Below are 12,907 nucleotides of genomic sequence, written 5' to 3' on the forward strand. Positions count from 1 at the left end.
AGTCCCACAGCCAGCTCAGCCTCACTCATCCAGGGAAAAGTTGCAATTCCTGCAATTCCCATCTGTGGCACTTTGATTGTCCTTCCTTATGGACCCACAGCAGTTTCAGAGAAAAATACTCTGAATAAACAGAGATAAAGTCATTCAACACCACAGTTTCAGAGTGAAACACGCTCTGGACAAACCTACAGAGATCAAAATTCTTCAACACAAAACTGACCAAATTCTTAATTAATCGTGGTTCTTCCTTTTGCTGTCACAATAGAATCAATCTGTATCACTTCATCTTAATTCTCTTACAAGAGAACCAAAAATAACCCCCCAAAAATCTCTGCAAGATGCGAGGTTATGTATTTTAGGCAGGTTTAGGTTGGGGATGTTAAAAAAGACATATTCTAAAAAGCCAAAAAAAAACCCCTAGAATTAATTTTTGTTTGTTTCCTAAAACAACTCCTCTCTCAGTAAAACCTGATGACAACTTTCTCAGCTGTCTCAAAAGGAACTGCAATGAATTCACATCCAGTGAAAAGCGAGCAGCTAAGTGAAAGCTACTTTCAATTTTCCTCCTTTACTGCCTCGACTCCCTGTCTGTGCTGCTTTCCCAGGGCTGTTCTCCCCCTGCCTCAGCCAGGACAGCCCCAGCCCCACGGGGGGACAGCCCCAGCCCCATGGGGGACAGCCCCACGGGGACAGCCCCACCTTCTCGTGGAAGGCAGTGATGAGCCACAGGTCGACGTCGATGCTGGAGCCGCGCTTCTCGGCGCCGATGAACTGCAGGATGTTGTCGTGCTTCATCCCGGGCAGGCTGTAGATCTCGTACTCGTTCTGCCACGACTGCTTGTCCTGCAAGCACAGCAGCACAGTGCCAGTTAGCCACCAAAAAATGGGATTTCAGGGGCTGGACCTGAGGGGAGTTGGATCCCAGCGTTTGAGAATGGTCTGTTAAAAAAATATATGGGATTTCTTGGGAAATAACGAGAGCCTGAGGTGTTTATTCTGCAAGGCAGCACCTGGATCACTGTGGGGGAACAAATTCCTGCACCTCAAGTAGCAGGGGGTGCTTTAATCAATGTAAATCCCATCCCAGTATCACCACCCAGCATCCCTCTGCTCTCAGAACTCCTCAATCCATTTAATGTGAGCCACGGCTTGGCGAGGGCACTTGCTGGGCAATGAGTGTCGTGGCACTTAATTGAGGCATGGCTAATTGGAACAATCACTTCAGGGTTTGCATTTTGGGGCATTCCTTCTAAGTACAATTTAATTTGATTATTAACTGGTCAAGAGGGGGGTGAGAGCTGCTTAAAACCATGGATGCTGAATATTTTTATGACTAGAAACCCATATTTATTTCACAGGGTTTTTGCTTCAGCAATGTGCTTACTGCAGTAAAATACTTATTTTAAATCACTGAAACTCTTCCAAGGCCATTTGCACTTGGATTCACCGAATTATTGGGCCAAGAAAAGCTGTTTTAATGTGAGGAACAACCCAGGAGCCCAAGAGTTCTGCTCACCTGGATGGGGAATATTTTGACTGCAACATATTCATTGAGCAGCTGAGCTTTCCACACACACCCAAATCTCCCCCTGGCTTTGATCTCCAGGAGCTGCAGCGGCTTCAGACCCATCAAGGGAGACGGTGGGGGAGGCCCAGGGTCCTGCAATCAGGAGACACCACTAATTAACGCTGCTGTTATTAATGACATTCATTCACCTCATCCCTGCCAGCACTCCAGGTAAAGGATTGAAAACGGAGAGAGCCTGGGATCACCCAGCCAAAGCCATCCCCAAACATCCAGGCACATCCAGCCCTTCTCCACAGGGTGGGAAATGGGATTGGGAAACGTGCTCAGGAGGGATGTGCCGCAGGGAGCAGCTCCACAGGGATGGGAAACACCCGGAAAAGCACCTGGGACAGCACAGCAGGAACCCAGCGAGGGTGTGCCCAGCTGGGAAAGCACAGAACAAGGTAGGGAATAATGGAATCAGGTGGGAAAGCACAGCAAAAATTAAGGAATAATGGAATCAGGTGGGAAAGCATGGCAGAAATTAGGGAATAATGGAATCAGGTAAGAAAGCACGGCAGAAATTAGGGAATAATGGAATCAGGTGGGAAAGCACAGCAAAAATTAAGGAATAATGGAATCAGGTAAGAAAGCACAGCAGAAATTAAGGAATAAATGTGATCAGGTGGGAAAGCAGAGCAGGAATTAAGGATCAGTCTAATGAGGTGGGAAGAAAGCTCAGCAAAAATGAAGGAATATTGTAACCAGGTGGGAAAGCACAGCAGAAATTAAGGAACAAAGATAATCAAGCTTTACTTGTTATATTTTTAAGAGCTGGAATTGCAATGAGCCCCTCGGATGCATTGAAGGTTTCTGTGTTTATCTGAAAGGGGGAATCTTGGAACTCTGTGGAAGCACAGCCAGGGATCAGCCCGCCCCTCCTGCCCCACTTCCCAACTCTGCCACTGAGTTCCTGAAATCCCAGCACCCAGAAACGAGCTGGAATTTCACTGCAGAGGTGATCTGGTCCTGTCCTGCAGGATTTGTACAACTGGAGGTGAGACACAGCTCCCACAGGGCAACCCAAGGACCCCATATCCCCATTCCCATATCCCACACTACAGCCTGGCCCCATCCTGGGAAAGGGGAGGCAGTTTATTGACACTCTGGATTTTCTGTTTTGCTGTTATCTCATCATCTGAACAGAATTAGCACATTCTCAATTTTATTGCCAAAGCTCTGCTTTCTCCTGGGCTGGCACTTTCCCCTCCAGGTGGGATTAACTTGTCCCTCTATAAAAACCCCAGCAGCCAACCCCAAAGCTTTCAAAAAAACCTTCAAAACACCCCCTTTTTCATCTATTTTTCCACAAAGAGCCCCTGTAAAGCCATTTTCAAGAGAATGAAAACCACCAGAGGAGCTGCTTCTACAAGAGAGGGGAGAGCACTCAATAAAGAGTTAAATATTTGAGCACTTCCATCCAAACCATCAAATCCTGTGCTGGTTGAAGACAGAGTTTGTGACAAACTGTGGGGTTAAAACCCTTTGCTATGGGGAGAGTAGAGACAAGTGCTGACAATACAAGTCCTGAGCAGTTTCAATGCAAGAATAAACATCCACTGTCTGCTTTCTTATACAGCAACAAATAAATTAAAATGTTTCAGAGAAAGATTCAGAGCAGAGTAACCTCATTGCACAAATTAATAACTAGAAAAAATAAATAGCATTTGCAATTCAAATTAGAGACACACTGCAACACTGTCCCCAAAAAGGAGGAAATCCTTTTGTCAATGTGACAGCGACAGGCGCTTGAAGTTGTGACATCAACATTCGCAGCGCAGAAAACCAAGTTTGAGAGCAAAGATTTCGCTCCCTTGGTGCCTTTCATTTCTTGCCAGAGCCCTCTTGGAATATTCCAGGCACCAGGGAAAGCAGTGCCTCAATTTGTAAAATACAAACTGTACTAAATAAACACTTGTAAATCCAGTTTGTTGTTGTTAGAAGAGGAAGTGGGAACAAGATGCTCAAATTTATCCCCCAAAGCCAACCCTGATTTAATGAACTGTTCCAAGTTCTGAACCTCCTGCCTTGTCTAAAGCAGAGAAATTTGTGGGAAATAACCCCAAATCCCCCTTTGCTCCAGTGGCTTGGATTCCCCTTCCTTCCCATGCCCTCCTCCCAATAAACTGCTGGGATTTGGAAGTGCTTGGTGCCTGAATTCTTCCCCAACCATCAGGAAAATCAAAAACCTCCAAGACTTGCTGAACCCAGTTCCAACATCTCTGCCAAGAGCTGGAAGTGAAAGTGGCAGCGAAACCTGGTGCTTTCCTAATTCCCCATTAGACCACACCATCAAATTCCTTCCCTATTTCCTAGAAATCCCTGGCTCTCCACACCACATCCCAGCACCTGCTACAGCCTTTCCAAGTGGGAAGCAGAATTCCTGCTGTTAACACAACTGGAAAGAAAAGTTTTCCCTTTTTTTCCCCCCTCTCTGGTTTTTTCTGAACACCTTAGTTAAAATCTAACTCCAAACTCTGCAGCTCCAGGGAGTGTTTTTACACAGAAACATTCCCTGACAATATTTCCAAGGAAAATAGTTTCACCTTCCAGAGTGTGGCTTTGGGGCTGATCTCTGTGGTGCCGAGGCCAGAATGCCAGCAGGGATGGCAGGGGGATAAACTGGGCTCCCAGATTTCCCAGTTATCCAAAAATCCCAATTCCCTTTTCCTGCCCCTTCCCTTGGAGTGAGTCACAGGAGGAAAATCGTCCTTAAGGGAGGGTGACCCCCAGGAATGGCGTTCCTTAAGTGTCCTCAAAAATGGGTCTCGAGATCAGAGAGCAGCTCAGCAACTGTGGAACTCAAATCCATTAAAAGCAGCTCCTTGGAGGCAGGACCCTGAATCCCTGACTGGGATAAGGAAGCTAAACATGGAACAGAGATCCAAGGAATCCTGGGAACTTTTTATGGAGGCACAGTCAGGAAAATATTGGAATATTTAAATTTTTAATACATTTAAACTATTAGATTTTCTTCTAAACTGCCTTTCCAAAGTATTTCAGGCGTTAATTAGAGAACTTTATTGATGAGAGAAATTGAGCACTTTTATTACACCTCATCTCAATATTCCATTGAAAAGCTGAGCAGGAATAAGCCAATTTGTGAGTTCAAGGGTCCCAGTGACTTGGATTTTAATACAAATAAAAATAACTCCTGGTCAGTGGGAAAAATGAGTGGTGAAGGAGTATTTTTATTTTTCCCCAGATGATCCATTTTTGTGAGTTCCTGCACCACACAAAATCCCAGGATCAGCACGTGGAGACCCCACAGCTCCAAGTGGTGTTGGCAGGTGGGAGATGGGAACAGAGACCCAAGGACAGGGCACAGGAGGGTGGGATGTGCCCTTTGCTTCCAGGGCAAGGGGTGATGGATCCCCCTGGCCATGTCCCTCTGTTCCAGGATCAATCCCAGATTGCAGATCATGACCCCACCACTCTCAGGAAATCCAGGGAATTTTAGGCATTCTACGAACCACAGGCTAAAGCTGCATTTTTAAACTACACATGCTGACAGATGTCCAAAATACTAAGAAATCACAATTCAGAACAAACAATGTCTCCCACATCCCCAGAAAGCCCCAGAGCCAGGAACAAACATCCTCTTACCTCAATCATTATATGAAAGGCGTGCTTGCAGAGAGGGAAAAAACACAGGCAAGAGAAATTACTATTTACACCAAGAATGGGATGCAAAAACAGCTTAGAGGAAACAAAGTCAATTATTTGTGAGTTAATGACAGAAATATTCACAGGGACAGCAAAACTTTGCCATACCAGAAACACATCATTTAAAACACATCAATCAAAGAAATCCAGCACTGTTAGTAAAGGAAAATGGGGAAAACAGGATTATTAGGTAGAAAATTAACTGAATGATTTTATAATTACATCGAGACACGTCCATTACAGGTGTAAAGAGCCGTGCTACCACAACCAGCGCAGAAACACGTGGAACTTGTAAAGGTGAAATTCCAGAGCCCCGGGATGCGAATTCCCTGCAGTGCTCCCGGCTGCCGGCAGGGGGCAGCGCCGCTCCAGGGAAATTCCCCTTCCGGGCGCTGCCTGGGAACGGCAATTTCCAATGGCCCCGCTGGGATGGGAAGGGATGGAAGGGGATGGATAAACGGCACCAGGGATCTGGGCTCCATCACTGAGCCCGATCAATACATCCAGAAACAGAGGGGAAACATTCTGCACCCAGCAGAGACTGACAGAGATAAATCACAATATGAAAGATTCCTTCAAACAATCCAGGGAGGAGTTGACAGATTGTGGGAAAAAAATCCAGGGAAAAGCCAGGATTTCAGTGACCCCCGTGTTTGTGCTGCTTTCATCTCGGTGGAGACGCCTCCGTTCCTCCTCCTGCCCTTTGCACGGGCAGGCCCTGGCACAGCATTCCCAGGGAAGCTGCGGCTGTCCCTGGATCCCTGGGAGTGTCCCAGGCCAGGCTGGATGAACCTTGGAGCACTGGGACAGTGGAAGGTGTCCCTGCCACAGCAGGGGTGAGATGGGTTTTGAGTTTCTGTCTAACCCAGCCTATTGATTCTGTGGCTCTGTCACCAGAGCCATCTCCTCTGTCCTTTCCAGCGGGATGGGATGGATGTTGGAAGCGAGGGAATTCAAGCTCCTGTCTCCAGGTGCCATCCCCTCCTCCCCTCTGCCTTCACACCCTCACTATGCTCCGGAGCACGGGACCAGTGGGAACCTCTCCCTGTGCCTGGAGAGTGCCGAGCACACACTTCCCTTCCTCCAAATAATTAATACCAATAATTAATCCAGGAGGATTCGTTGGAGAACGGAGCTATAAACTTGTAACAGAACTTGGAGCACTGGGATCCACCAGAATCTCCTCCACCATTGCTCAGGGCAGCTCCAGAGCAGAGCAAAACCCACCCCAAGGGGCTGAAAGTCTCTTTTTCCAGGCCTATTCATTATTAAAGTTCTCCAGCTCTGAAGATTTATGGAAATTCCTCAGCAATAAGCAGAAATATGTATGAATTCAACCTTTGTGCTCTGACCATAATGAGAAACTGCAAAAATGAAGCTGTGAGAAATGAGCCCTCTCCCAAACCTCTCACTCCTCCCTCGAGGGATCAGCTTCCCCCAAACACTGATAAATTCCACACACATGCAAACTTTACAAAGATGTATTTATGCTCATTAACACCTCTGGATTATAAACCAATGTCCTCCCCTTCAGCTCACAGAGCATCACCTCAGGCTCCCTGCAGAAATCCAAGAGGCACCAGTTCAAAGGTATCAGGCTACAAAAGAAATCTGAGCTTTACATCAGGAATTAACTCTGATAAATAAAAACTGGGAGCAGTTAACCCCCCTCAAAACCCCTGTCACCCACACAAATGTACATAAACACACTCACTGCTGTTTATGCTGCCTGAAAACCAACTCCAATGGGTCTGTTACAGTATTTGTAACCAATTAGACCAATAAAACCTGAAGCAGTGTGGGTTTTCCCCCAATTTTGGGCTACCCACAACCATTTTGTCATCTGTAAAAGCTGCAATTGGCTTTTGGATGTTTTCACACAAACTCTTCCCTCTGTTACAGATTTTAACTTGTACCAGCCCATGGATTCTGTTAGGAATAAAAAAAAAAAAAGATTCAGTTTCAAGCTCCTCACCCCCTGCACATTCAGGGGTCCTGATTTGCAGGAACTTTCCAATCTGTTTTCCCATTTCCTATAAGCACCTGCCTTCTCCCTGTGTTTTTCAAGTATCCATTCATCTTCCCAGGTTTGGATTCAATCTTTGAAAAAACACCTCTCCCCTGCATTTTTCCAGTGTTGAAATGTTTCTATTAAAGTATCTGTAACAACAACAACAAAAAAATGTGGCTTTTGGAAGACCAAAACAGGGAAAAAAATGAACACCTGATTTAATTCTTCATTAGGAAAGTGGGGTTTTCCCAGGGTGGAAAGATCATCCCAGAAATTTCAAGTGCATCAGGGTAGATTTAGGAATTCCTGTGCTCAGAAATTAAAACCCTGATGCATCTTTGACCACAGAGAGTTCGACCATTTCAGAAGAAATCTCCAAAATCGGTCACAATGACAAGAAGTGAATCTGCAAAGCCTTTTCTCAAGCTTCTCAACACAATTATTATTTCAAAACCAAGCCAAAGCAGAAAAAAAAAAAAAAAAAGCAACTGTGATGCAGCCAAACCCAGGAAAGTACAAGAGGTGAATGACTCCCTGCTCGTGGGGGCTGGGACACGGGGGGAGCTGCCAAACCCGAGTGGGGCTGGTGGCAGCTCTGTGGGAAGGGTGACAGTGGCACCCATCAGCTGCCAGGGTGGGAACAGCCCCTTGGAATCTGCACTGACAGCTCTGGCCCCAGCTCAAAGCATGTCAGGAGGAAGGGAGCACAACAGAGCAGCTCCCTGCCATCCTCACTCCAGTTTGATTGGGAATGTTTGGGGAGAAATCTCAATTACACCTAATTCCAGACCCAGTGTCCCCCAGTGAAAATGAACCAGGTCCCAGCACCTCTTTCTGCAGAAAACTGCACACATTCAAATATTTCAAACATCAATCTGATCCTTTGGATGAGTTGTATCAGATGATGAATTTGTGTTTGCTAAATCAAATAGAAATAAGGAGTCAGAACAGTTCTTAAGTGTTTTCCATACACACAGATGTATTCAGCAAACATGGATTTGTTAATAACTCACTGGAGAACACAGAAAGTGACAGATTTGATGGAATTTGACAGCTTTCACTGGATAGTTCCCCACACAGCAGTGAGGCACAGCAAGCAGCACAAACAAGCCAAGACTAATTGTCCTTTATGTCTTGTCACAGGTTCTAACATTTCTTACAGTGTTTTTCTTGCTTTTTTTTTTCTTTTTAAATATTCCAAATTATTTCTTTCCCCTTTGCTCCCTAATCCTTTACTTATCACCATTTCTTCTAACTCTTTCACCATTTCTCATTCTTCAGCGTTTCCTCATTTTTATCTTTTGCTTATTCCTCATCCATCCTTTCATTTTTTTCCTGCAAGTTTGGTACCAGGGCAGCAGCTCTGTATTCCCATTGTTTCTGGGAATAAACCAAGGAAAAAGGGATAACCTTTATCTGGATCTCACATGGAGCAATCCCTGTTTTTCCTGCTGTACATCCCACCTGTCTGTTCTACCACTGCTACAAAAAGGTTTAAACCAAGTCCATTTGCCTACAACCTCCTCTCATGCCCCAATTATTAAATATACTGGTAACAGATTAATTGCACAAATATTTCAGAGTTTATTTGTGGTTATAAAGCTCCCAATACTTCCCCTCCCTTCCTGCTTCTCCTGTCTCCTGCTCCAACCAGCTGTAATCAAATTTCAAGTGGGAACCACTGCTCTGCTACATAAGGGAGTGTTTATACTTTGGATTTACATAATAATTCCGAGTAGTTTTTCAGGCAGAAGTGGCTTTTCCTGCCTTTCCACATGAGCCTTAATGCCTGCTCACCACAAGATAGTAAAATGTTGTTGCCCCACAAGCACCAAGGTACATTTATCCCAAAGATATAATCTGAGCACAAACACAACAGCTAATTACCCTATTTATTAAAAATTTAGGTGTCCATCCTGCCCTGAACATAGTCCATGCAAGGAAAAAACTGCAGCAAAAGGAGGGATAATCAGAATTCAGGTTCCTGACACCTCACATTTATTTAACATTCATTTGCTTTTCCATGGCTTTATCCATGACTTAATTTCTTTAGGAAGACAATCCCACACTGGAATTACTCCCAAAATTAGCAGTTATGAATTTGATCTCCCAGCAAAGACCACTGGGTTGATGTAAAGTCCCAGATCCATAAAATGGGAGCTGGATGAACTAATTATGCTGACAGATTGCAGGGAGTCTGAGGAGCTGCAATCCTCTCCGCAAGGACAGCAAACAGACTTTTTTCCTCTAAATTATGTTCTTTTCATTTGGCAACAACATATGGCCACTGCCTCTCCCCAAATTCCTCTTATCTATTACTGCAAAACTGAAACCAAAACACTTGAGTTATCAACCCCAGGCAATCCTGCTTCCTGCAGCACCCTCGAGTCAAGCAGCAGCACTGGAAATATCCCAGGAGCTGGAGCACTCAGAGATCAATCCTGGGCAATCCTACCCAAAATAACAAGAGTTTTAATGTCAATCATAAATAACATCACTGTAGGACAGGTCATATATTCTGGTCACTGTGCTGAGTTAGAAGCTCAGGTTATTTCCTACTGCAAAAATTCAAATCATTTCTCTCTTCCACAACCACATTTTCTTTATCTTTTCTGCTTTGGTCTCTAGAATTTCCTGTTTTAACTCCTTCCATAAAAACCTCCTAATCTCAGTTGGATCTCCAGACACAACTGAAGGAAGAGGAATTCCAGTATTAGCACCTAATTACAGCTCCAGGATCAGCTGGAGCCTCCCAACAGCAGGAATTCCACACACAAGAGCCCCAGGAGGTTGGTTTGGATGCAGAATGGCCAGGTTACATTCAAGTATGGAGTCCACAACCTCATCCTTTCGAAACAAAACACAAACACCCCCAAAACGGAAATGTTTCAAGACAAAACAGCAAACACGTAAACAAGAGGAAAAAGATGACAAGAATCACAATCCATGAGCTGAGTTATGCCCTGAAGTTGTGCTTGAAGATTTTCTAAACATTCCCTATAACTGCACCTTTATCCCAGTTCCAGGAATCCTTAAAAACAGCTCATCCTCTCCTAGCTGCTATTTTCTGAACACCTCAAATGGCCAAGTTGAATTGGCAACTCTTTTTTTTGTTTCCAGCTAAGCATTACAGCTCAGCCCCCAGCACCCCTTCCTACACTGTGTCTTTGCCCTCTGTGTTCAGTTTTTCTCCTCTCAAACAAACAGATGCATAAAAACATGAAGTAGTTGCTCATATATTCATCAAAGAATAATTAATAAGGCTGTTTAAGTAAAGCTTAATTCTCTGCTTTAGGGGAGAGCAAGCGTTAGGACCTCGAAATCAGGAGGGCAACAGAGACCAGCCACGGGACAGATCCCCTTCAGGAATGGTTTGGCCCTTAAAAATCCCCAAATCCTGCAGCTGGAGCTCACCTGGGTGGGAACAAGCACGGGAGGATAGGCCAGCTTGTGATGTCTGTACATCCAGAAGGAGAAGAGCACGATCACTGCAATTCCCATGATAGGCACCAAGGAATAGAGCAAGGTGTTGAACAGAGGTGGCTTCGGTGTAACAGGATTGGAAGTTGCTGAAGGGATTTAAAAAAAAGGACACAGCTTTTAAGGAACAAATCCAGGCAGTGTTTGAAATGTGCAGCAGCCTGATTTTCTAACAGCTCCTGCCAACATCACAGCAGGCTCCCAGTACCTGATTAGCCAGCACAAACTAACACCTGGTTAAAGGCAGCACTTTGGAAAGCATGGGAATAGCTCAGATCCCAGATTCTCACTTCAGCACGCTGGAATTCTGGGCCTCTAACCCCCACCAGCCTACAGGGGGCAAGGGGGGGTTTGTATTGCCAGGGGATTGCAAGAATTCATCACCTAATGAATGAAAATCAATCCATTCAGAGATTTAGCAACAACCTGCCAGCACCTCTGTGCTGGGCTGGAAGGAGGAGTTCTCCAGGTGAAAACACTTCCATATGACCTCAAAAAAGGCTCTGCAGAAGCAGGAGCTGCTTCCAAGGCAGCCACAGCCCCCTGGGGCAAGAGAGGGCTCAGGAGAGGGAAGAATGTCAATTATTGCCTTAGCAGCATCACTGACAAAAATGACAACAATATCTCCTGGGTCAACAAAGGCTATTTTAATCTTGCAGAAAATGTTCTTTCATTTCATAAACAACTTCCTCTGGCTATTTGGTACATGAGACATTTGCTGTTTTCAGCTCAGTTATTAACATCACTCGGTTCTCCAGCAGATTCTTGACTGGAAGAAGATAGGCAAGAAAAATCAAATTATCTTTTAGCTGCTGGTTTTTTAAAATAATTATTTGTTAAATCTGGCTAACTTGATTGTCTTTCAGAACCACAGAATATGCTGAGATGGAAGAACCCACATGGATCCTGTGACCTGGGAGGAAATTCTTTTCCTCTTTTTATTGGTTACTGTGTCCATTTACAGAGAAATTCAAAAGGTCCAGGTGGGATAAAGAGGATTTTTTTCAAGAAAAAGAGCATCCCCGGGTTGGCACAGGGATGCAGGGATGAGAAGCCCAACAATTTACACCCTTACAGGGGCTTAACCATATAATTAAGGTAAGATCTGACAGTAACTTCTATACCTTAAACCAGGCAATTATTTCAGATTATCCTTCCTTCTCACCCTTGGAAAGAGCTGAAGTACCTTTTATTGATTTTATAGGAAAGCACATTTCCAAGTGGAATAAATGCCCAGAGCTCTATCAGAACCCTCTGGCAGGAAAGGCAGGACTTTTGGACAAGTCTGATTTGAAGAAGCACCACATGGCACATTCCCATCAGGAGGAACTTACGCTGCGTGACCTCCATCTCCGGGAAGTAGAAGAAGCGCTCGTTGCACATGTTGCCCTCACAGCAACAGAAAAACACCTCAGGGCTGTCCTTCTTCTCTATGCAATCATTCCTGCAGGACAGAAGAGTATAAAAAGTTCATTAATCTCGAGCTGGCTTGTCTTTGTTCAAGAGGAAATATGCACCCATCTTTCAAATTTCCAAAGTGAACTTAAATTTCAATTAAAAACCCTTAAAGTTAAATCGACCGTGTAACACGTGACCAAAGTAACAGCTGAACCTAATGAAATCAATTACATTTTGATGTTTTATATTGCAATGAAATTTTATCAAAACAGAAATATGTTTTTGTCATTTTTAAGGCAAAGTTAAAGAAAAGCACCAGCAGGACATTGAGGAACAGCTCACAAGCTAGATTTAAACATGACAAGCAAGTGATCAAACAAGGCCAGAGACAAGTGAGAAGGAGAATTTTTAAATTTTATTATATTTGTAAAAAGAAATGATAAAATTTCTACAATCTCCTCTGCCTACATTATGCTTAGGGACAGGGCTTATTTCATTCCCTGAATTAAGTGCAGGAATGCCTTTTTTATTAATATTCTGCTAACAAATATGCTGAAACTATTCCCATCAGGAAAGAAAAAGCAGCAACCAGGAGCCAACCTGACAGCAGAACTGGAAAAGGCTGGAGAAATACTGAAGGATTTTAAACACAGCTGAAGATTGTCAAGGAGGTTTTGGGCTCATCTTCAAAACTTGGGGTTATTTCCTCAAGCCAGCTCTTGCTGTCACCCTGTCCTGTGACTTCCAGGGAACATTTTCTCTTTGATGTCCTGAATCTGCTGCTG

The 12,907-nt window shown here is 44.3% G+C and overlaps 1 protein-coding gene across 2 annotated transcripts in view; it reads right to left on the reverse strand.

Annotated features, from left to right (window-relative positions):
* The window catches only part of ACVR2A (activin A receptor type 2A), a 49,692-nt gene that overhangs the window by 5,299 nt on the left and 31,486 nt on the right, over positions 1 to 12,907 (reverse strand). Inside the window, exons 3-7 of one of the 2 annotated variants that reach the window (XM_088058522.1) lie at positions 12,059 to 12,168; positions 10,659 to 10,813; positions 5,174 to 5,197; positions 1,517 to 1,660; positions 700 to 843 (exon numbers count right to left, since the gene is read on the reverse strand). In XM_088058522.1, the coding sequence (XP_087914648.1) occupies positions 700 to 843; positions 1,517 to 1,660; positions 5,174 to 5,197; positions 10,659 to 10,813; positions 12,059 to 12,168 (577 nt within the window). The remainder of the gene's footprint in view (positions 1 to 699; positions 844 to 1,516; positions 1,661 to 5,173; positions 5,198 to 10,658; positions 10,814 to 12,058; positions 12,169 to 12,907) is intronic. The other variant, XM_005519591.3, reaches the window with a different exon arrangement.

The sequence above is a fragment of the Pseudopodoces humilis genome, chromosome 8 (genome assembly GCF_049639895.1).
Source record: "Pseudopodoces humilis isolate 2021_Gansu_Grassland_sample_001 chromosome 8, ASM4963989v1, whole genome shotgun sequence".
Taxonomy (NCBI): Eukaryota; Metazoa; Chordata; class Aves; order Passeriformes; family Paridae; genus Pseudopodoces; species Pseudopodoces humilis.